This window comes from Struthio camelus, chromosome 2, assembly GCF_040807025.1.
Source record: "Struthio camelus isolate bStrCam1 chromosome 2, bStrCam1.hap1, whole genome shotgun sequence".
NCBI lineage: Eukaryota > Metazoa > Chordata > Aves > Struthioniformes > Struthionidae > Struthio > Struthio camelus.
This window is the reverse complement of record NC_090943.1, coordinates 100,452,847-100,477,626: the sequence shown is the minus strand read 5'-3', so window position 1 is coordinate 100,477,626 and position 24,780 is coordinate 100,452,847. Positions and strand designations below refer to the sequence as shown.

The 24,780-nt window shown below is 40.2% G+C and overlaps 1 protein-coding gene across 4 annotated transcripts in view; it reads left to right on the top strand.

Moving 5' to 3' along the window:
* Positions 1–24,780, top strand: part of PHACTR1 (phosphatase and actin regulator 1) — a 344,608-nt gene that overhangs the window by 8,504 nt on the left and 311,324 nt on the right. Inside the window, exons 1-3 of one of the 4 annotated variants that reach the window (XM_068931820.1) lie at positions 14,597–14,883; positions 15,597–15,751; positions 16,981–17,098. In XM_068931820.1, the coding sequence (XP_068787921.1) occupies positions 17,038–17,098 (61 nt within the window). In that variant the 5' untranslated portion in view covers positions 14,597–14,883; positions 15,597–15,751; positions 16,981–17,037. Of the gene's footprint in view, positions 1–14,596; positions 14,884–15,596; positions 15,752–16,980; positions 17,099–24,780 lie in introns of those variants that run through there. The other 3 variants (XM_068931824.1, XM_068931822.1, XM_068931821.1) reach the window with 3 other exon arrangements.

The window sequence follows — 24,780 nt, the reverse complement described above, 5'->3', positions numbered from 1 at the left end:
CACCTATCAGGTCTCTATAGCAGAGATTTGGGCAGTAGAATTGTGTCTAGAGACAGAGGACTATTTCTCTGAACCATGCACAAATTCAGACCAAGTGAATTGCATTAAGAGATAGCAAAATAAGTGGCTTGAGTTTCCACAATATAAGAAATAGAAAGAAAATAAGAAATTCTATAGAGAAAAGCCTACTCAATGGATGTAAACATACTCCTGACTTTATCAAGGATTTTTGAGAAGCGCAAGGACAATAACATGTCTCTAGGTTTCTCATATTTGTAGTTTCTGGCTACCTCCTAAGCAAATACCTATGTAGGCTATGTTCTACTAAGTAGACGACTAAACAGTAAAGTACAGAACAAATGTCGTCTCAAGACTTGTCAAAGACACTAAAAATTGAGACGGATACTTTGGAGTACAGTGTGTCTGAGCAGGTTGATATACAGAAGTGATATTTAACAGATTCTGCTAAAAATAAGTGTATGTAGCTATTCAATATTTTCTCTGATAAAAACACAGGTTTTTCGAAGGTCTGGTCTTTGGAACTGTTTTGCTGATGAACTTCCATTCCTTTACCATAAAAATAAAATCACTTTTTGGCAGGGTACTCCATAATCAATTCACAAGTCTATTTAAGTCTGCTTCCCAAAGCTATATTTTTGTATCCTACTTTTCAGCAATTAATGTGCAGTACAAAGTGCCAGTAGCTGAAGCATGCACTTCCAGCATATACAGGACTAGCTGGGCATTGATTATTAAATGAGAAGTTAGCTGGTAAAACATCGGTATGCAGTTAAAACTTATTTCTGAGCATTATTATTTAAGGCACGTGGTAAGAGTCCCACCTCCACCTATTAGTCCATGAATCAAATCAGATATCTTTACTGTGTTTTCAATCATGTTTTTAAAAAAATATATCCTCAGACCATTACCATGTCATGTGCTTAATAACAATGAGAAATTAGAAAGTTGGTTTAAAATCTTTTATGTATATATTTTTTAACCAGAACATCTAAAAGCCCCAGGTATGGGCTTTTAGGGATTATAGGAATGTACAGATGCAGAAAAGGTGGCCCTGCCGTAGAGAGTTGACAATCAAAGATAAGAGGCAAACAGTGAAAATAAAGAAGCAGGAAACCCTTGCATATAGGTTTGATAAGTGACTGGTTTATAGGGTTTTGGTTTGTTTAGACTACTGCTAAGGTAGCAAAGTCTTTTTTGTGAGGGATGGAGAGGAAGGGTTGTTGATGTTTGTTTTTATGAAAGCAACAAAAAGCTTTGTAAGGAAGGATGAAAAACAGGACAATGATGTAACTGAAGACTTTTGAGGGGCAAACTGGTGAAGCAGTAATTTTCGTGCTTTGAAGTCTACAGTTCAATAATGGAAGAAGCAATATGCTTTAAGGATATAAACTAGTCAAGTATCTGTTATTCTAACTACCTAAACTCATCCTTGTTCTGCAGAGCAATGGGAGTAGATAAAGTTATGCCTCAGTCATGAGTGAATGCTGTATGAATAAAGGTTTTTCCTAAAGTTTGTAAAAGTCTATCATGAAATCACCACTCTATCCTTTGTAGTTCTCCTGTTCAAGCATGGGACTATTATAGAATCCCCTTTAACTAAATAGAATAGCATTTTGTCTATTACAATGTCAGTAGTACTTTAGGTAAATACTTCCTAGTTCCTAACGTGATATTTAAGACTATAATTGCCATTTCACATTCTGTAATTTAGGTATTAATCTTTGACTCATCCTTGACATTCTACTTACACCTACAAGTACTTTGGTGCACAGTGTGTTTTGGAATTTAACAAAATTAGATATACTGCCCTTTGCCAAAGAATGACTAGAGAAAAAAAACATACTTTTTTCCCAAGCTAGTTGACTGAACAGCACACTTCTGCAGCTTTAGCAAATTCATGTGGTAGAACAGCGTGTGTGTCAAGGCAGCTACTTCTGCATTTCATATGGGGTCCATGTGTACCGGAGATGAACAAAGAGCAGAGAAAGGAGAAATAGTTTTTAATCCATCATTTAAAAGTTTGTCTTACATACTTCTGTAAGTATGTGCACACCTGTTTATTTCTGTATGCATGTACTCCCTGTGGAAGGTTTGTGCTACAAAAATTGAAGATGGAAACGGTTCTGCTTTCTCCATCCATCTCATGGATGGATGGGGTCTCCATCCATCTGGATGGATCTCCATCTCATCTGGTTCCTAGGGGCTGCACCTCTCCAGTTATTTGCTTGAACCCACATTTCAGTATCTATTCCAATATTCCCTAGCTTTATTTAGTATCTTTTAAGGTATAGATCAGACAGCAATATGGTCCAGCTTCTCTTTTTCTTTTCCAAGCTGTATTTTATGTGTGCCGGTGGAAACCCATGAGGCTTATATGCTGCGTAGCTGAAGGATGCATTTGGTTTGGGAGGCAGAGGCTGGTGATTGCTTCCTCTTAATGATGCCTCTATCAGTGCCACTGTTCCTCTTGTAGCATCTGTTTAGATACCTGTCTCGCACCCACGTGATGGCTTGCTGAGCCCTCTTCTAAGGCATAAATAGGTACGTGCCAGAAACCAAGACTTGGAAGACGTTGTCCTTCTTGTGATTAGGGTCTCGTTTTGTTTGCTGTAGTCAGAGCGGTTATGCCCCAGAGGAAATAACATGTTGTACTGTCTATACTGCTTGCCTTTTGTTTGATGCATTTTTTGCTCCTTCTTGCTATCAAAAAAGCTATTGGGTCCTAAATCTCACATGGTTGGGTCTTAGCGCGCGGAGAAGAAATAAAAGCAGAAAATGTGCAGGAAGGATGAAATTTAAAAAAAAAAATCTGATGTAAAAAGAGAGCCCCAAAAGAGCAGCAGCAATAAGGAAGTCTTGGGAAGGGGGGAAATGGCACATAGCCACCTAAGGAAGACATATGGAGATGCTAGACCTTACTGAAATCTGGGAAGGGATTGCATACTTGCTTAAGAGTTAGAACAATGGCAAGATACAGAAGGCATGCTCTGGTATCCCACTAACGATAACAGTCTTATTGTTTCCTCGTGCTGTCTTTGTTGTGCTTCCCTGTTTTTTGTTTTTTTTTCTTTTTCCACTGGGCAAGTAGGCCTTCCTTTTGCTACTGATTTCAATGAGAAAATATTTAGATGGTAAATCCCTTGGGGCAGGGATTATTTTTTCACTACCTGCCACAGTGGGGCTTTTGAGCTATGACTACAGGCATTAGGGACTCAGGCAAACTATGAAGAGTAGTAGTAGCAGAACAGCACAAACTATAAATGATTTATTTCCGAAAGATTGTTAAAAGCAGACATGCACAATGCTTAGCTAAATCTCACAGCAAAATAAAAAATCTGAGATGATTTGAGGAATAAAATGCAGCTAGGATGGAGTTGTCCCTTCTAATTACAGCAGAAAGAACTCATTCAGTTAATTACATCTTGGATATTCGATCTTCTGTACTCCAGGGTCAGGCCTGGGTCCCTGCAATGCAGGATGGGGCTCGTTCTCCCAGCCAGCTCTACGTTTAGGCGAAGCCGAGTTTCATAGCAAAGCAGATTGCTAGGGAAGGAGGGGAGCCTGGATAACAGCAGCAGCTGCAGAGCTCCGTTTTGGTTGTTTGTTTTGCCAAGGAGCTATGGTCGGGTAATTTCAGGCCCTCCCAGGAACAGCAGTTGTTGCCCCAGCCCCTCTAATTGCCCCGCAGCAGCAGAGATGCAAAGCCCAGTGTCTGCGGCAAGAGAGGCTCAGCACCGACAGGCCTCGGGGCTGCCGCTCTCGGGAGCAGCAGAATTTGCTTTTGCCCTCAAAAGAGGGGAGCTGGAGCCAGTCCGCTTCTTACTTGCCAAGTTTTAAGCTTTCATCTTGCTCTGAGTGTTTATTAGTCAACCCAATCTGAATACACATTGCTGTAGTTATTTAGTTATTCCTCTAGGATGAATTAATTTTGGGGGAGGGTGGAAGGGGGGAGTCTTTCTGCTGTGATTGCCTGTAATCTCAGAGCCTTTCAGCCTTATGATCCCTTTGAAGCTGGCTGCTGAATTTCAGACTCACCATTGCTGTACCCCAACTTCAGTCATCGAATAGGACTTCATAAAGGAATACATCAAAAAGATAGTGATAGACATTCCCAGAAAGAGAAGATGGTGAGAAGTCTGGGGATAGATGACAAGAGTTTGTTTATTACAGAAATATGAATGAGTTGTAAGAATAAAGGACTCCTGGATATGAAAATGGAAAGACATCTCACTAGAACAGTAACGGTGAACAGGATTTTTGCCCCTTTTTATTTTTGCTTTTTTAACCAATGATGAGAATGGCTGGCTCTGATGTAATTCTCCAGATGATCAGGAAGTCCAACGGTTTCTTAAATAAGTTACATAAATAGAATCCTTTTTCGAGATGATAGAACTCAGGAAAAAAACTTTGCAGAATATGGGCAGATCTTAAAGAGCAGAACACTTAAGGGGCTAGAGACACATTTATTTTATGGTATATAGTATCTATCAGAGACATGTAACTTTTTTCATCATGTCTAGTCCATAAACCAGGGCCTTAGATTTCAGGATTTAAAGTAGCAGAGGAGCTCAATGAATATGCTGAGAACTGTCATCTGGTTTAGGGTGTATCTCAAATGCTCAAAATGGTCAGCTGTGTTCCTCAAAGGCTCTCATGTTTGAGAATATCATGATCATTTTGCAATCACCTACAGAGGACTATAATTCTCCCTTCAGTAAAGTAACTGAATCATTATGTGAGATGTTACAACATCTGCTAGTTACAACATATTGTTCAGTTATTCACGATGTCCGCTGGAGGAAAAAGAAAAACAAGTTCAATTTGCAGCAAAGAAACTGGGGAATTTTAAGAAGAAAAATTACAATCCTAAGGATATTATATCACTAGAAAACCCTACCATGAAGGCTGCGCTGTCTCTTTCATGAGTTTTAAAGCATGGGTTAGAGAAACATCTGTGACGAATGGGCTAGGTAAGGTTAATTTTGTCTCAGAAGGCAGGGACTAGATAATCTCTTGAGGTCCCTTTCTGTCTTGTATTTCTGTGAATCTACATTTTTGTTGTTGTTTGCTAACCTTTTATTGATCTATCCCACTATGTTCTTTGTCTCTTAGGCTGCAACTCCACATTAAGTAGCTGCCTTCAAAGACTTTTTTTTTTTCTCACAGTAATCCTTTTCCTGGGGGGCACACTACATCTCTCTTTTATTAAACACATACTATTTGTGTGTTCCAATTCTTACCTCCTCAGGTTTTTACAATTGTTCCCAACAAATTGCATTTTCTCCTAGGCTCCAGACTTTGAAAAGAAAATTACAGACTAGCAGTGAAAGTTCACACAACTATAAAATGTTAATGTCTCCCAATGTGCTTTATTCACACGGGGTCAAAGCTGGGCCTACAGAAGATAGGTGTAAAACATGGATTGATTTCAGCAGTGCTAGCATTTGGCGAAAGGAATCTGTCATATACAATGGAGAGTTGCTATAGATACTTTCCAACTAATATCCTTTTGGTTAGGGAAACTGTTTAAATTAGTCATACACCATATCCCATTTTTCAAGCTAAAGCAATTACAGCATATTCCCCTTTACTTCTACAGCCGGACAATTCATTCTCATTTGTTATGAGATCCATTGAAGTCTTGCTGTGAGTTGTGAATGTTGAGCCATCACAGGAATAAGCTAAGAGCCACTTGGAGCTTAAAGGAAGAAAAGTTGCTGTTGGTGTTCCTGTACCTACACAAGCCAAAAATACAAAGCAAATAAGAAATCCATGAAATATCCACATCACAGGGTTACAGGCAATCGTTTTATAGCATGCTTCAATTCTCGCTCCATACAGCAATTATCTCCTTCCTCTACATTCTGCCCTATTCATCTTCAGTGCATTCCTATTTCCATCTCCCCACCACTTGTAAATGTTTTCAGGCAGGCATCCCTCCTTTAAGGGCCAGACCTTGCAAAGGCATGGTTGATTCCTATTATTCTTAGTTTTCAGTTTGGTTCCTTTGCTAGAAGGGCTTTTGATTAAATTTCCATTTCATTGAATTGTGCTAGGAGGCTACAGGTATTTGCCAATGGTCTACATCTGTGCGTGCTAGAGGACTAGCACAAGGCAGCTGCTGCAAGAGAGATTCTTTTGGGAAATGGAAGCAGCTAGCACTGTTTGGCCTCAGCCACCATAGCAATGTTGCTGTGTCCCCCTATCTCTGCAGCAGAAGCTGCAGGTCCTTTGTACACCTCAGAAGAAATATCAGAAAAAGCACTCTACTAAGTTAGTTGGTACCTCCCTCTTTCTTACCGAGGCTGCGTGTCTCTAAGCGGCACAAAATTCTGCGTAATTGTTCCTGTTTTCTCTAAACCTAGTATAAAGCTACTCAGCCTACTTTTTAGGTGGTAGCTGTCCTGCTGTTGTTGTTACAGGGCTCTTGTTTACAGAGCACCATACATTAACACAGAATATAAGAATTCAGGCAGTGACAGAGTACCACTGCCTCTGACTTTATTAAAAGTGGACCCTTTTAATGCTTGAAAGCCTTAAGTGAGGTGCCTGGGAGACATTAGGAAGGTATCTGTAGAGTTTCTTTTAATGATACAACAATGCCAGAGGGGATGCATTATCACACAGTACCTCTCTTGCTTGTTTGGTGAGCTACATTTATGTCTTTATAGTTTTTATACTATATAAATCTTCTCTATATCTTTAAATCTGGCCTACTTGAAATTAAGGTGCTTGTTGTCTATGTTTGACCACTTCAAAGGGGGTAACAGCAGGAATAAGTTATTTTCTAATATTCTTGAATGTAATACTGCATTTTACTGTATGCTACTCAGATCTGTGAAACGGGTACCGATAAAAACTGCAAGAAATAGAGAACAGCAAGGCAGTTGACTCTGGACAGCCAAATAATAAATGTAAATATGTTCTCTGTACAGAAGCTTCATAATACAGAGCTGTAAAGAATGAATACTCCTCATCTCTCCCTTCTGAGAAAGGAGATTAAAAAAAATCCATATTACTTTAATCTTTTCATTATTTTTGTTTTAATATTTTAAGCCCCAAGTTCAAGCTGACTTTAACTTACAAAGCTCACATGGGGCTAGGCAGAGGAAGGGTTTGCAGAGACTGCTTAACAGCTTTTAAAGTTCTTTGTATGACAGGGACTGCTGATTGTAGCCTGCAGAGATATTAAATACTGTCACTTGCTGGTTTGATCATCGGCGTTTGATTTCTTTCCCCTCACCTCCACTTTTCCCTTTTCCACAGACATTGTTAGTTTTAATGCTGGGCCTTCTACAAGTACAAATATGACCATTCAGACAACATATTTTTGGCCTTTGCTAATTTCCTCGACTGCATTTATAGAATCAATATTTTTAATTGGTCACTTGAGCTTTTTTTGGTGACGTTGACCCTCTGATGCATGTCAATTCAGGAGCATTTTCCAAACATTGTAGGCGTCATAGAGCTATTATAGCATAAAAAGAAGAGTATAACTAGAGATGGCGGGGGAGCAAATTACATTTTGTATATATAGTATTAAATGCTTCCATTAGTTGCCATAGGGATGGGCAGAAGTTGGTCTGAAATGACAGCTTTTCTGATGCTTGATGTGTTCAAAAAAAACATTGGAGGGAGGGTTTTTCATTGTTATTATTACACAGGAAGACTCTTTTATAGGGAGGAGGGTATTAAAGTCATATTTCTCTAAAAAATGCAGTGGGCAACATTAACAGCCCAGGCTTCACCTCTCTGCAGACACATCGACCTCTACAAAACTCGCATCCTTGTAGCTTCAGGGCTGTAATTCCCCAGCTGCTCTGAGCTTCACGTTTCCTCTGTTGTACAACACAGGAACGAGCACAGCAACTCCTCCTCTTGCATAGTATCCATAAATCTGCTGCAGCAGTAACCCAAGGAAAGCTGTGTCCTGCAGTTATTCCTGTGCACACTTCAATTACGATAGATGTGGTGAGACCCGATTTTCAGGTCGGGCTTTTCTGTTTGCTTTCTTGCTTTAACATTCACTTAGTTTGAATATGGGAAATCAACACAAAGCAAGCTCTTGATTTACAGTTATACTATCAGCTCCCGCTTGATCATGTCGAAAAGCTAAGAGGTGCTAGTCCCATACCACTGCATGTGATCTAGGCCTGTGGCCATCCCACATTAAAATTATCATTCACATCAAGAACAGAGTGCTAGCTGTGCTGTTGGCTGGCATTGTGGTCCTTGGAAATTTTGTGTGGATAGTGTGTTCTGCACAAGGGACATTTATGTTTTTCAGTTAGTAAAACCAGTAAATGTTACGGAAATGACTCATATATAACATGCAAATGAAAGCTAACCAGGGGTTCAATGTTACAAATTTCAGGGTTTCTCAAGGTGTTCCAAGAAAGCAGGATCTATACCATAAGTAACCATACTGAAGCATTACATGTGCTGAGTCTAATCTAAACTCAGTGGAATGAGAGAAGATTTTCCCTTGATTTTAGCAGGTTTTCAAACAAGCCTCTGTGAAATGAAATTAAAAAAAAAATCTACTTTCTAGGGTGGGCCCTGAATGCCTTTTCCTTTATTTTCCTAAAGACAATGTTTTATTAAAATTACGGGTTATCAGCCTGGGGTTGTGCGCTGAACAAATACTGATTGTTATTTTGATAAGGCCACCTACAGATTGCAAAATGTCATTTATCAGGGCAATTATTTGCAGTCTGCCTGTAGAAATTGTTCTGATGGTTCATGGGGATACGCCTCACAAAAGTTACTGCAGTGCCTCTAATAATTTGTGGAACTCAGGCAGCAGAATAGAGGCATTATATTTTTTCCTCAATTAGTTTGACTGAAAATAAGTACAACTTGCATAAAACACTGCACTTGTCCTTGGCTGACATGGTTCTTTAGAAACGATCTCTAGTCCAGCATTCTGTCTGAAGGCCTGATCTTCTGTCAAGTTAGAGAAACTGGAGAAGATCAGCATCAGGTGTTTCATGGTGGAATGCAAATTTGGCATTAGTCCTATAAATTCCTACTACAGGTGCAAAGTGGCTTTGCTCAAAGGCATGCAGAAGTTCTTTGAAGTCCTGAGCAACATGAAGAGCTTGAAGTACTCTCCTGAGCCTACAGTGTACGGTAAAAAAGGAGGAGCACGTGGGCAGAAAACAGGCATGTCTTGAGGAGACAGGCAAGCTAGGGTAATCCCTTCATGCTAATGGAACACTTAGCTGCAACACATATTCTTCTTTGAGGCCACACTTTTGCTACCAGGCAGAAGTAACGTGACAGCTCTACAGTCTCGCTACCATTATTAACAAAGAATTAGGTTCTCCTGGCTTGCTTATCATTTTTGACACTGCTCAGCCCTGCATTGGACAGATCAAATCCTTCTATAAAGCCAGGAAAGCTTTTCAGATGCACAGCAATGTGTAGCTGCATATTACAAACATATACATATTTCAAATGTAGACAAATATCCAACTTTTGCACGTAAAGAATTGTGTCCCTGCTTAGTTAAAGGTACATACAAACTTGGGGATAACTCAGTAGTGAAGTATAGTAATACACGTTCAGGAACATTAAGGGTGTTGGGATGATTTTCTCAGTTACATTTACCCGTTTCATTAAAAGGCCTACAAATGTTCCTATTGCTAAAGACTAGGCTCCTCAGTAGCTCCAGAGCAGCACAGGATAGAAAACATAAGCCCAGGTGGATAGTTTTCCTAAAGCTCTCTTTGATCTAACTCTCTTCCTAGGGGAGTTAATCATTAAAATCATGGGTCAAACACTTTTGAAAACTGTATTGGAAGCTGATGCAGGTTTTGAATGATGGCAAAGCATAGACCCAGGAAAAAAGATTGATTTTATGTAAATTACTCAGATGCTGGCATTCATATGCATTATTTATCTGTGTATGCACTGTGCCATATGAATGTTAAATCTCCTCATTTTATTTGAGGACTCTACTGTGTAACTGCATTAATACTCTGTAGTTATGTCTTTGCCTTGCATAAAGCCAGTCTGTGAGAAGTCATTCTATTTTGTTCTAACCAGACTGCAATTCCTAGATCTCTATCAGATGTAATCATGTTAACGTGCTTATGTCCAGCTGCTAGGTTATTTCAGAACTGTGTATTCCATTTACAACCAGCAACCAACTCGAACCAGATTTAAGAATGATCCAGTAGCAGTGCAACTTCTCAAAGGCCATCAGAAGACAGTAAGCAAATATTTGTTTCCAGTTTCTTTCCCTGTGTTGGATTTTTCCCCCTCTTTCAATGAAGGTTAAGACTGAGATCAGGTTAAGACTGAGATCATAGTACTTGCATTAGTGCTTTTATCAGTTGAAAGTTAAAGGCAATGATGTTTCTTATTGTTTCTTTGGCCAATCTCACTGTCCATTGTGTGAGGGATGGCTCCAGCTCTGGTGACTGAGTGCTCAGGGCTAGGAAGACTTAGAGGATGGATGGTTGTGCTGGCTTCCTGTCATTGATTCTGGCTGCCCCTTTGAACCCTTTTGAAGTTTCTTTGGCAGAACTCCTTGAAGAGTGACCAGGAAGCCAACAAAGATGGTTCCGCCTCAACTGCGGTGGGTTGATGGGGCAATGGGAGGAAAGCTTACCCAATACATCTGTCTGCTCTACTGGTTTCATCCAGTTCCCCGCTCCAGATAGTTCTGCATTTCTCTGCTTCCCCCACAAGTCACCTGTGGGAATCAATTGGGCAATATCCCTCTTTTTCCATGCCTGCAGAGTCCGTTATAGCACAAAATAATCTGGTCGTATAATTGAGGATGATGACAAAGGTCTATTTAATGCAGAAGAATTTCTGCCTGTATAAGGACCGAAGGAGTAAGTTTTAACATACGTGCTCTCTCAGAATCTCTCTTCCCTAATATGTTTATCATATAATTATGACTTCAACCTCTCCTCCCTCAAATGAAGGCGTATCAAACTGCCATATATCATCTTAGAATAGACTTTTTCTATGCAGGATATCTAACCTTTGTTCTCCATGACAGCACTTTTAAGTTTTTTCTCAAATAGTAACTTCTTGTTCATGTCACAAGATGCTGGAGCTGCCTCTTTTCACGCTCATCTCTTCTACATTGGAAACTGTGCAATGTTCTCTTCAAAGCTAAACAATACGTATGTGACCCTGATGATATAAAAATCCAGAGCAAGCTTTCCACTGATTTCAATAACCAGGGCTACTCTTCTGTTCTCTTCAGTGTTTCTGGATATTGATATTTTTAATGGCAGAAACATTAAAACATATGCACGTGCACACACACACACACACACACAGGGAATGTCAGTTCTTCTGGATAACTCTCTTAAAACTCATAATTGATCTCAGACCCCACGATGGAATTGTACAAAACTTGTAGAAACTTCTGAAAACATCAATGTTAGTAGTTTCTATTGCTCTTAAGCACATAGAACATTTATTTGAATATTTGTGTTTTATTGCATGCTCTATGTAGTGTAATGTTTGTCTTGCATTACAAATAAGAAATAGAGAATACATTTGTGTCCTAATTTTGTTAGTAATCCTTTCTTTTTAATATATCTAAGCTCAAGGCTGATAATTATAATTTAAAAAAAAACATTCTTCATAGATTAGGGGCTTAAACTTTTATATTCTTCCTTTATTCGGAATGTATCCCTCAGGAAACAACTCTCTATAATAATCACCTTGCCTACACTTCTTCAGTCACACATTACATTCTCTCTCCCACTTTCTTTCAGGTTAATATTAGTGTTTGTCAGCAGCAGACTTTTTTTTTTTTTTGAGGCTCTGAGTCATTACAGTAGCAGCTATGTTCTCACTAGAGAGTTCAGGGTAGGAAAAAAACCCAGCTCTGTTGCCTACATGTATCTGACTGTTAGAAAACCAGAAGGCTACTCACTCCCTTTAAATGCCAAGTGTTCAATTACTTTCTGCCTGAGGGTTTGGGGGGGTTTTTTTGGTTTTCTTTTTTTAACTTGGGGAAAAAGTCAAATGTGATGCAGTAGGTTACTTAAGCGTACAATGAAAAATGCCAGTTTCAGATTTTTACAAAGCATGACAGTTTTTCTCCAAGTATTTCTTCAACAGAGGTCAGTTGGCTGGCTTTATAATCTAGCTCAGAAAAACTGTAGTCTCTGTCTACTCTTGCGAGTATTTGTGTATATTACAAAACCATTGCACTGGTTATCCTGAGGCGGGATCTGTGCTAATAAGAGGTCTAGGCAATAGGAGCGCTCTTTCAAGCTTGGCCTCAGGGGGTTGGTGGAGCAAGGGAAGCATTCAGGTAGCTGGAGAGCGATGTTTCTGGTTCTGGTTATTGCTGTCCTTCCCTCACAGAAATGCCCCCTGAGGTGCAAAGCTGCTCTTCAAAACAAAGTTTCAGAGTATACACTTCAGTGTACCACGCGCTGGCTCAAGAGCTGTGCAAAAACTTCAGGAGTGAGTTTCAAGGATATCTTAAGCCTGATTTGGGGATCACACTCAACTTGGAACGTGTCTGTTTCACCTGAACACGTTTCTAGAACATAGGCCTTTCAACTGAGCGGGAGGTAACGGGCTTCCCTTTCAGAGACTGATGGTCAAACCTAAGCCTATACTACCATCCCGGTCTCTAAAGACTTTGCAACTAGGCAAGTAAGTATTTCCCTCGTGGTGACAAATGCCACAGAGGCATATAAATAAAAAGGCACTGTTATCTTCCTTGTTGCTAAGTATCCCCTAGTCAGTCAGAGCTCTTTGCAGCCGTCAGAACTGCTGCGCTGTAGCTTAAAAGTGAACTGTAAATCCCTGAGACAGATGAAGATATCAAGACAGATAATCGTGCAGCGGTCAGCAGAGATGCTGCTGGTGATTTTAATGACGGTCCTCGTCAGTCAAGGTGGAAGGTGACAACGCAGTCTGCAAAGGTGACAACAAAGAGGATTGGAAGGGCACACCGAAGGCTGATGGACGGATGCTGTAAAACATTCTCCAGCGTGCAAGGTTGTATTTGTCTCATCCTCTTGGTGACTGGGAGATCCAGCACCTAGAGAAAAAAGTATTCGGCATTGCTTGCAAGCAAGCAGATATGGTCCATGTGGAAGGTGAAGGATAGTCTTCTCCTGTCTTCCATTTTTCATTCTGTTTTTGACTGCGGTGCCAGCCTTTCTTCTTTTTTCTGTTTTTCTGTTGAAGAAATCAGCTGGGCTAAGCAGGCAGTTAGCCCTTGGTGCATAAGATAACAGATCCAATAATTATCAGAGGATAGCTTGGAGGGACCTACAGGAGGGACCAGGGCAAATGTAAAATCTTGCGTGTCAACGCAAACAATAAGGTGTTAGTAAGTCTCCAGCACGCAAAGAGGAAGGCTTGAAGTGCACTTGCTGTTTGTTTTTGTTTTAATTTGTGCTTAGGAATGAAAATGTTTGTCACGCTTCTGAAAACAGGAACAGTTTGCATAAGCCAGACCCACCACTCAAGGCGGCACTGTGACACTCCTACTCAACCCAACCATATTTAGCAGTGTGCCCATGTAGGAACTGCCAGGCCAGATTCTACCTGAAGCTCATATAGCTCATCCTTATCTTTGATATCATCTGGGTGCTTTGAAGAAACATGCATGCAAGAAACCTCAGAGTGGAAGTCCATGGAATAATCTCCTCACAGGGATTGTTCCCTTCTAATCTGCACCAAGGAACTGGAAGGTTTTCGTATCTGCTTGGGTTTCTTCTTAAAAGCTCCAAAACCTGTGCTCTCTCATTTAAAGAAGTTATCTGACAATGAAAGTCTAGCCTTTCAGAACCCCTAGTAATGTTTTGTGACAATTCATGTCAGAGGGTATCTGTACCTGACCGCTTGAGTAGAATATCTGCAAATATAGGACGACTAAGCACGATTGTCTTCCTTGACACTACTCTTGCTCAGAATTTCTAAGATGAAATTGATTAATGGATCACTTTACTGCTGCTGTCTTCAATTTCTGATCTGTTTCCAAAAAATCAGACTTTAGAGAACTATCCCAAGACCTGCTGGAAGCAGAAAGTTCCTGGCTGTCTTGTGAGGGAAGTTTCATAGCATTGCCTATGCTAGCCTCTAGTGCTTGGCTTCAATCAGCTTCCAAAACAACGTGAAACTCCTGTAATGTTAAATTAGAGGAATTGGAAGCTACGAACAACACTGTGCTGCGTTTCAGTTTCATTAACTGTCCAAGTCCACTTTCAAACTTAGAAAGCGCATATTATTATTGAAAAGACCTCAGTAGAAACATACTCTGCTTTCAGGGTCATGTTTAAGCTATCATGACATGACACTGTGCTATTTGATTTATGTTTTTACTGATGCTTTGACTGAGTAGTTTGTTGCAATGTACTGCTAAATGGAGGAAAAATCAGAAACTGCATCAGACAACCACTCTGTATTTCATTCTAGAAAATAGCTGGCAATTATAATTATTCACCATGTTTCTGGCTCAGAATAAAAGTGGCATTGCACAAAAACCACACTGAACATTCGTCGTGATTAGAAAATGCTCCACACCTTGGAGTGCAGTGGAGACATAAGAATAATTTTAAATGCAAATTAAATTGTGGGGGTAGCAAAGAGAACAGATAAAAGACAGTAAAACAAAGCCTTTCACTTTCCTCAAATTAGCAGGCTAATGTAATATAAAAAAAATCAGTACTACTCAGATCTGTGCTAAGAGCTTTCATTTCATCATAATATAAAACAGCAGATCCGTCACCTTTCTCTGTTCAGTACTCTTGATTTCGAGGTTGAAGTGAAAATTAGAAGCTGCTCATTCTGGCTCACAGACTGGGGTTGCATTTGCTTAGTCTTATTCCAAGACAGGAGGATGCAAAGAGGTCAGTAACACTGGTAAGTACCTATCTCCTGCGTCTGCTTTTATTTATTTATTTTTAAAATCCTTTGCACAGAGCTTTTGCTTTTGATCAATGTATATTTCCTGCAAAAAGCTACATCATGTATTTTGTGCAAAGCTGTATCTTGTACAGAAACGCAGTGATTTCTAGAGAATGCTTATATTAGATGTTAGAACACCATCAAGAATGAATGAACTACTAAAAGTAGAAATTCTGCAATAGGAAAGGTTTCTGGATAATCTGTATGTTTCATAACATCACTGGAGCATTTCGTGTGTTGCTTTTTCTGTATGCCTTGTCCAACAAGCAGCACCAGAAAAGAATTGAATCTTTTCAAGATCTTACTATTTGCATTATATCCATAATAAAATATTTAACAGTCTCATTACTCTTGTGGTAACTGATGAAGAAAGTAGGGGTTTTAGTTACTGAAAGCAAATTATTAGACAAAACAAAATGTTATAGTTAATCATTATGAAACACTTAAAAATATCTGAGAATACAAGATGCAATGAGGAAGATTAGAGTGAAAAACACATTCCTAAGGCAACTTGATGTAAATGTTTTTTTTCCCTAGGAAAGTTTTTATCGAATCAAAACCGGGGCTTAATTTTTCAGTATGAAGGGTGAGGGGGAGTGGGGGAGATGATCGTAGTGTCACCTCCTGTTGCTAAGTAACAACATCTCCTGGCCATTTTTATCTGATAGAGGAAGTCCAGTTGACGTTATGCATTATTCATCAGAGTTCCAATCAAACAATCAAAATTGTTTGCTTACACTGGGGACATTTAGTAAGATCAAAGAAGCCCTCCTTGAAACTACTGGAGCATACATCACTGCCAGGCAGCTCATGGTATTTTGCAGTAAGTATCGTTTATGGGTTTGGGAGTGCTACAGTAAAGTGCTTTGCAGTGGAATTTTAAAAGTTTTCTCATCAGGATAGGCTTCTAAATTTTAGAGAAGATTGCATGTTAATCAATGAAAACAGAACAGAAGGAAAAAATAGCTTTGGGACTCTGATTTCCTGATTTTAGCCAAAGTAGTTAAAGGAATTGTTTGAAGTGAGGGGTCGGTCTCCCTGCCTAAACCTTTCTGTTAGGTTTGCATGGAAAAGGAGAGGTATGTTTGTCTGCCTGTCTTTAAAACAACTGTTGTGTATAGCTGTTTGTATGCTTATGATAATATGCTGTAGCTAACTGAGGTTTGGAGGAGAGATCTGGATTGCGTATTTTCTGCAAATCCCGGATTTTTATGTGAGTTGGTCAGAGTAGAAGAAAATGCAGGAGGTAGCAAGAACATCGGAGAAGGGTCATAATAATGTCCATGATCCCAGGAACTCTGTCTGGTGGGGCAAACCTGATTCAGCGTACGTCTCAGATGTAAACTAGGACCTAGGCAGATCCGAGGCTCAGGAGAATGTCAAAAAGATAAACTTTAGCTACGAAGCAGTGCTTGCCATGTTCTACCATTTGTTAATGATCGCTCTTATTACATCCTTTAGAACTGATGATAGCATGTTCTGCTGCAACTTCTGGTCGGTAAAAGGGGAGAGGGGAGGAAAGGCTGGTTTTATTTAGGTGGAATGAAATGTCAGAGAAAGTGCAGTTTTTTGTTTTCATTTGTAGTTCAGTGCTTTGGCATAATCGGCTATCTTTGCTGTCATCTATTATAGCAGTGCCTTCTAAGGGGTCCTGGCCATGGATCTGGCGTTGTTGTTGTCCTGGGCACTGAACGGCTAAAGAAGGTCCCTGCCGCAAGATTTCTTGCTGTTATTTTTAAGACCAAATTTAACAGGCAGGTGAATCTAAGTATGCATTGTAAGAAATGGAGACTGTGGCTAGGATAAAGGTGAATGTACTAGGAATCTTGCTAATGCTGTAACAGCATTTCTCTCTTATGTCTATAGACAAGGATTTAAACAAAATAACCTGTCTAAAATAGAAAAGGATCCTTATGAGTTTCTATGAATAGGGATTTGAGAATGTTTTGACCATAATGTGCCAAACTGAGTATTTTGATGACTGCCTATACAATTCTTTCCGCAAAGAAATTTTTCAGCTTTTTTGTCTGACGTCTCCATTATTTTTCCTAGGAATCTAATTGATCATCAGTACAGGAGTATTGTAGGCAAACACAAAGTTCCTTCAAAATGGACTACTTTTTGGATGTCGAGTCTGCTCACAGGCTGTTTTACAGTCAAGGAGCTCAAGGTAAGAAACTCTGGACGCTGTCTCAGCATATAACTATTATAACTGTATAATAAGACTTATAGGGCCGAAAAATGGCTGGCCCCTGTGACTGAGCTACTGAAGTGTAAGGAGGCATAGAGAAAGACCTTCAAAGTGCATAGAGTGTAAAACGGATTATAAGAACAGCAATGATAGGGCTGATTTCCTCCCTCGGAGGATAAGGAGAAGCTTATTGCTGTTGGGTGCACAGCAGGAACAAAAAGAGCTCTAGAGATCCAGACTGGGGCAGTGCAGAGCCAGAATGGACAAGTCAGAGGGGATGGCTATGTCCTACTGCATGCTGTGCGAACATGTGATGTGCTTCCCCTTCCTCCTCACTTCTCAGTGCTGGCAGTATTGGTTAGGACATGTTATGCAATGCTGTAGGAATAACTGACTTAGGCACTCCAATGCGCTGTACACAAACAGCACGCTCTCACTGGTCTGTACCCTTCCCTTGTGAAATGCTGGCCCCCACTAAATAATAGTGCAAGAGATAGAAGGAGTAATCAAACTTCCTAACTTTAACGTGGTTGAGACTTTTTTTTATGACATAGAAAAATGATATTTTTGGTGAAGTCGGTGCACATGTTTCTTACTAGCTCTATTTTTGATGAAAACTTGCAATTTCAAAGAGGAAAGGTTTTTCTATTCCTTAAAAAAAATCTTTAAGCACCGTATTAAGTCGAAGAAAACTGGAAGGACCAAGTAGCTCTATCAGCCTTTTTTTGTTTTCACATATTGCCTGTTTTCTGAAAACTTGGTCCATTTTTTTTTACAGTTAACTATATTCAGTTGCTAGTCAAATTCAAAGTCTGGCCAACAGTGTTCTGCATTTCCTCTGCAGTCTTCTCTGAGAGCAAAATCTAATCTACCCAGGGAATGCCACCCTCTCAGGAGGCACAGGGGCAGCACTACCTTAACCTTTGACTTGACTGTGGTGCTGCTGCATAACATGCACTGCATTGCCCAACTGCTGTCCCAGCCATTGTGATACAATTTCATCCGTACAAGTTAGGCAGAAAAGTGTTGACTGCAAAGCTTTCTTGTCACAACATAGCACTGAACTGCAACTGCAAATGCTCAGTACCTTAAGTGAAAATCTGATGAGGGCAATGAACAATCTTGCTTGCTTTTTTCCCCTCCATCTCTAAAATGCAAAACGTATCTGAGCATTGCTACAAAAATAACATTAAAATAATAAGTTTTTAGACAGTCCTCTGAGAAGAGACCCATTTTCAATTCCATAGAAACTAGAATGCAGAAATCTACAACTTCTTGCTTTACAATCTGCATCAATTTATCAACAGCGTTTAGGCACTACAAGGTGCAGAGAGGGCTATCAAAGAAGTAATATGCATACATGCAATGAGTGTAACTGTTCACTAAGTGACTAATAAAGGTTGCATAGACAACCTTCACTATAAGTATTTCCAAGAAGGCAGCTAGGGAGAAAAATGTTCTTTTACCCATAGTTGGAAAAATTATATTGTTATTACATATGGAAATGCTTGTACTAACCTTTTGGGTGCACAGCTTTGAAATTTTAACTTTCCCTTAGCATCTAGTCAGTTCTTGGTTTTAATGTGATTATTTTACTTTTTTTAAAATGCAAACTGTAAAAAAAAAAAATCCATCATGCAGAAATTGATATACACATGATCAGCAGGGGTTTGACCTTTGGATCTACCATGCCGGTTTCTGTCACTTCACCAAAACAAGTAGAAACGAGCACTGGGACTATTTGTCCCCCGATGCAAACTTTCTACAAAAGATGCCAAGGACATGCTTCCACTGTGCACAGCATGCTACAGAGGCTCCCAAACCCTACTACCTGCACAACAGGGAAGAGTATAGTGACAGCAGAGCCACGCTGCACTTGAGCTCTGTCCCTTTCATTTGTTCACCTTTCTCTCTGCTCCTATTCCTACACTGTTTCCAGTCCTTCATACTTCTTCCTTCATGTGCTCACCAGACCTCTTCCCCAAAATCGTAGTACTCTGCCCCTGCTCTTTGCATCTCTGCATTTGAGGCAGGCTACTTTCTGACAACCTGGATGCCGGCAGGGACATTGGTATGAGCACAGAAGAGATAGCGATTCTGCTCCACATTCTCAAATACTGCAACACAGCAGCCCCCTGGCAACAGGAGAAGTGCCTGAAGGAAAGGATGGATGAACAACCCAATTAGCAATAGCAGATATGAGAGATGAGATGTGGCTAGGGCAGACAGCAGCTTTAGAGTCTTTCTCTACCTCTGTCTACCTCTGCTGATGTTGCGCTGGGCATGAGGCGACAGAGATAGCTTTAGTGGGTCAGGCTACAAAGCTTCTGGAAGAGTTTCCACAAGCAGTGTTTCTGTGGCAAATACCTTTATATTACCATCCTTACCCTCAAGCCCCTTATTGGTAAGCTATCTTACTTCACATACATAAGGCACTCTGCTATTTCAGTGTGCCTTGGAGCTGTCTGTACAGCACTGATTATTCCTGTAATCTTTGTACCCTGTGCCAAATTCCAAGTCAGGCTTCATAGCACAGGCATTTCTATATGAGATAATGACATGATTTCTCCAAACATGGGCGAAAGAACATATTTTTTTCCTTAACTGCCTTCTGAGAAACAGTTAGACTGCTTTAGCTTAACTTTCTCAAAAAACAAAAAGAATACACTGAACGTGAAGCACCCATTCACTATGAATAGCGTAGCACAAGTAACTAGTTAGGGACTGAAGAAAAGGTCTGCAGAAATCATTGTTACCCAGTCTACCTAATGGGACAACAAGTAACTATTTGATGTTAATACAATAACACGTTATTATTAGCAAATCATGCTGCCAAAGAGCTTGTGTATATGCATTAAAACTGCATTATGCTAAAACTGAGGGAAAGAAGACTACAGCATTCTGCCATTTAATTAAAAACAACATTGAAATGCATTGTATGTATTATTACAGTTATTGCATCACTATGTGCCCTATTTACAGACTATAGAAGGTGGTTTATGACCCATTCACTCTTTCCGTGAGATTTGAAGATTTCTGCCTTTTAATCCTTTGATCCTCCAAACAAAAAAATGCCCTTTCCAATGTTTTCACACTAATGATATGACAACATTACAAACGGCAGCTATAGAGCACACATTCTGAACAGTACCTGCTCCTTGTGGGTGGAGAAGGGAAGGAAGAGGGCTAAAAAATGTTGGGAAGGAACACCAAAGAGCTGTGATGCTATTGCTAGCAGATAATAGCAAATCTCAGTTGACCTCAGGTCTCATGTAGTCAAATGCAGGATGCTCTAACCTCAGCATAGGAACTGAAGGAGGGTTTTGGCATGCAACAGCTAACCTCCCTCTTCTCTATCCCATACTGTCTGCACCAACACCAACAACTCATTCTTAATCCTGCAGGAAGCTGCAGAGATGACTTTGCTGCTGTAGGGTAGGAGGAGAGAGGTGTTACTGAATCAGCTGCTTTCTCTCCCGTTGTCTGCTTCTGCAGAAGCAGCCATCACCTCGCTCCTGTAGGCTGGGAGCAGGAACAGAAGATGTTTGGCCATTCAGGCTGCATGTGCTGTTTGAACAGCTGTTCTTGGTTTCCTCCAAGGAAAGTGAAACGGGAGGAATGGAAAAGTCACAAAAGCTGGATCTGGCAGTAGGATTGTCTAGATTTAGAGCAACTTGGTAAATGAAGCCAGCTGGCTGTGGTCTTCAGATACTAGCCAGGAATATCCTAAGCCCTACAGTCATCCCTGACTGAGTCTTCTGTAGCTGTGTGTTGGGATCTAGAAGATATATAGCAGTGTCCCTGCCAAGTGCATAATGCCTGGTGATGTGTGTGCAAGGCAGAAGCAGGAAAGAAGGGACCCTGACCCTGGATCTGGCCCCCTGCCCTAGCAAAATTCCAAATCTGAAATCTAAACACAGAACTGGACTCTAATTTTTGAAAATTGCTTCTCTCTCTGAAGCATATGGAAATAAAATACTAAGATCACTTGTGAATGTTAATGTATTTTAAATAAAAAATCTACCATGGCCATTAGCCATAAGGGCTGAATGTATGTAACAGGGCCTACAGTGGGATTCAGCTCACTTATCCTTAGGTGTCTTCAGTGAAGGTATCTCCACCTAAAACGTCTGACTAGTTTAACACCCTTATAATCAGTGGAGAGAAATAGTCACTTTAACAGCGTATTTCACCTAATCTTAGACATCTTCCTTGGGATAACATAAACCATGTCTCATTGTCTCCACTGATTATAAATTCCCAGCTAGCAAATGCACACAAAAGACACCAGTGCTGTTGGCATTTGTTCAGGTAGAGGAATCCCATATTGACAGGCAAGAAAGGGCTTAATTCAAGAAAGGAGTAACTTCCCTAAAACAGGTCAGGTTGTAATCCAAAGCTACAAATGTGAAGCTCCCAGCTCAGCTGTAGCCTATTTTGAAGAGACAGCAGTTTTGATCTTAAAGTTCAACTTGAAGGAAGTTCTACTTTTGGGCACGCACAGAAACACCTCAGATTTGGCAGAGCTGAGCAGGCTGGTGTCAAGGAGCAGCAGAAGCAGGCTGCTTCACAAGGGATGGTGAGCAGAGAGTCAGCAAGACAGGCAGAGGTAGAGGCCTCACCAGCAAAAGGTAAGGCACCACAGTACCCGAACAAGGGGAGCAGAGCAGGTCCAGCAACAGTCACCAGGTTCAGCCAAGAGTTCAGACCACCAGCCACGTTCATACTGACAAGGCAGGTATGAGACCAAGCTGGGACGTCAAGTCAGCAGTCAGGATCTGGATCAGTGAGGAACATAGCCACAGGCATTGTTGCAATCTAGCTCAGAAAGGGGGCAAGAGCCTCAGCTACCAAGAAAAGGGAGGGGAGCTGCTGCTGAGGCTTCTTCCTGCTCTTTCTTGAAGAGGTTCAAAGCTGGCCAAGCCTTCTCAAACTGCTAGGCTTGTTCAGCAGTAAGTAACAAGGAGCCCTTTTCCCTAAGTCTTGTGGCTCAGTCCCACAGGTGCAAATGAAGCCAACACTAGTGGATGGGTCCTCCTACAAAACACCATTAATTCTGTTTGAAGTATAAGAAAAGGAAGAGGTGATACCTGCTCTTAACATTTAAGAGCTTTGCGTTAGGAAATTTTTACCAGAAAGGGTGAAACACAGGTTCGAGTCCCTTCTCTGACTGAGGGGATCCAAAAACATAGGTCTGACCCCTTCCAGTGCCTTAAACAGCCAGGCTGTAGACTGCTCAAGTAGGGGAACGCTGAATCCTTCCTGTCAAAAGCATGCAGCACAAAATTCAAAAACTAGTGGAGCAGGAGGAGAACTCCATGTCGAGTAGAGTAAACGCGCATGGATGCAGTCTGGCCCCATCAGTCTCCCTCATATCTAAACTCTTTTTCCTATGTAATACAAACTGTCCTGTGACTATGTACAGTTGCAGCAAGGAGTACAGTGGCTCACCCATCTTAAGACTTAGACTGGGCCATTGTACAAAAGGGAATAAGCCCCTTGAATGAATATTAAGAGAGAGAAGCGACTTCTGCTCAGTACATTTTAATGAAGGGTTTAGGGACCATCACAAAAGAGGGCTGCCCACTGCAGACTGTGTGTAGCACTTCTCTGCAGTGAGTCTGAGGGAAGGGGTATAAAATTATTTCTAATTTTCTGGAAACCTGTGTCTATATGCTTTTCCAGTTTCATCTCCTTTTACACCAGCAGGGGGCCCAACGCTTAAAATTATCTTCATTAATCAAGTGTTTCCCAGATGCTTCTTTGTACTTTGAAGTTGTTTGCCAGTCCATTCGTCTGGATACACTGAGCTTATTTGACTAACCGAACAAAACTTTCTTGAAGGCTTAGTTTAAACTATCTTTATATCCATAAATTATTTATGGATCCACTTGCATTAGGTATTCTCACACTGGCTGCAACTTCCTGCAATCTACTTGATGACTGCAAAGAGTGATTAAAAAATGTAAAGTAGAAAAAAATATGGAAATAAGCAAGAAATAGGGCAAACGGATAATATATGCATAATATTGTATGGACGCACAGGGGGTGATTGCTCAAGAGATTCCAGGAAATCCTTCTTCTATATCAGTTTTCCAGGTTTGATTTAATAAAATGCTCACAGTTAATTTTAGTTCCACATTTGCCCGCTTCCTGCTTTATCTCCACAATTTATTTATTTCACTGTGCTTCACTTTTGCTCATTTATTTTAATTCACACAGTGCTGATTCATTCTGGGCACTTGACTTTAATCACTGCTGACTACTCAGTGCTACTTGCCTTCTGCTTTTATATATCACATTATGTCCAGTAGTTTACAAAAGAGTATTGCTGCAGTATCCCCAAACCCTAGTCCGGAATTATTCCACTGCAGATTCATTTCTTGTTTAAAATAACATTAGGATACTACGTGCACCAAAATTTTGTATAATTAATCCATTCTATAGATTAACATCTCTTCAGAGCTACATTATTTTGCAAGTCTCTCTTTTTTATTCATATGATGTCACTATTTCTCGTATTAGTAACATTAATAGCAGCAAATTTTTAACAGTAAATGTGCATTCCTGGTGTAATCAATTTCCCTCCCTTTACATGCTAGGAAATAATAAATCAACATTTACCTCATCTTTAACTTTTTTTCCCCCTTTCCGTCTTCTGTTCTGTTATGTCCCCATTATTTAGGGCTGAGAATTTAGGAACTGGCAATTGAGTGTTATGATCTGAGTCTCTGGCTTGCAGGTCAGATAGATTATCTTCATCAGCTGTGTAAAAATTGCTCATGATGAGTTGCAGTAACTGTAATTCAGCTACTCTTTGTTCATTATTTCAATATCTAGTCAACTAAATTAATTAGGATGCCCTAATTCTCAGTAGGCTATCTAAACAAAATTAGTGCATTGAAAATTTTTTGAGACCCAGCTCTAGACACTCCTACACTTAGAAAACCTACGCATGACTCACACTCGAAAAAAGTTGCTTCTGAAAGCTAAATCTAAATACATTTATTTGTTAATTTCAATCCCATTGGCTTTTTCTTCTGAGCTGGTTAGTTATTTCTACCGGATTCACTATCCGTCATTTATTCCTTTATTTCTTCTTGTTAAGATAACCAAATCTCTACTTGTCCTTTTCTCATAATCTAGTCTTCCTCCTTTTTTTTTCCTGTACGACTGTTTTCTGAAGCCTACGCCTTTTGACACAAAGGCGGAGGAACAAGTCTGTTTCCTCTCAAATGTACAAAAAAATGCTACATAGGCATATTGTGCATACATTTACTCAACTAGAGTGAACAAGCACTCAGGACCTTGCGTTGAAACTATGCAAAAGGACCAATTTTGTACACAGCTATTAATGCTTGTTGAAACTATGTATCTAAATCCTTTCTTTCAGATTACTGTTGTCCACAAACTGGTGTCAGAGATCTCAACACCTTCACTTTAGAGAAAAGCAGCAATCTCATGCATGTACTTCTCTGTTTATCCAGGAGCTGCAAGCCTATAAATCACTCTTCATAAATGACAAATTATGTCCTCTCCAGCGCTTGCACACGTTCTACTTCTCCTCTCCTGCCAGTCATGCCCCATTTCACATCTCTAATCCTTCAAATGTTGTTCTTCACCACTTGAATTTAAAACAAGACAAAAAAGAAATGGCATTA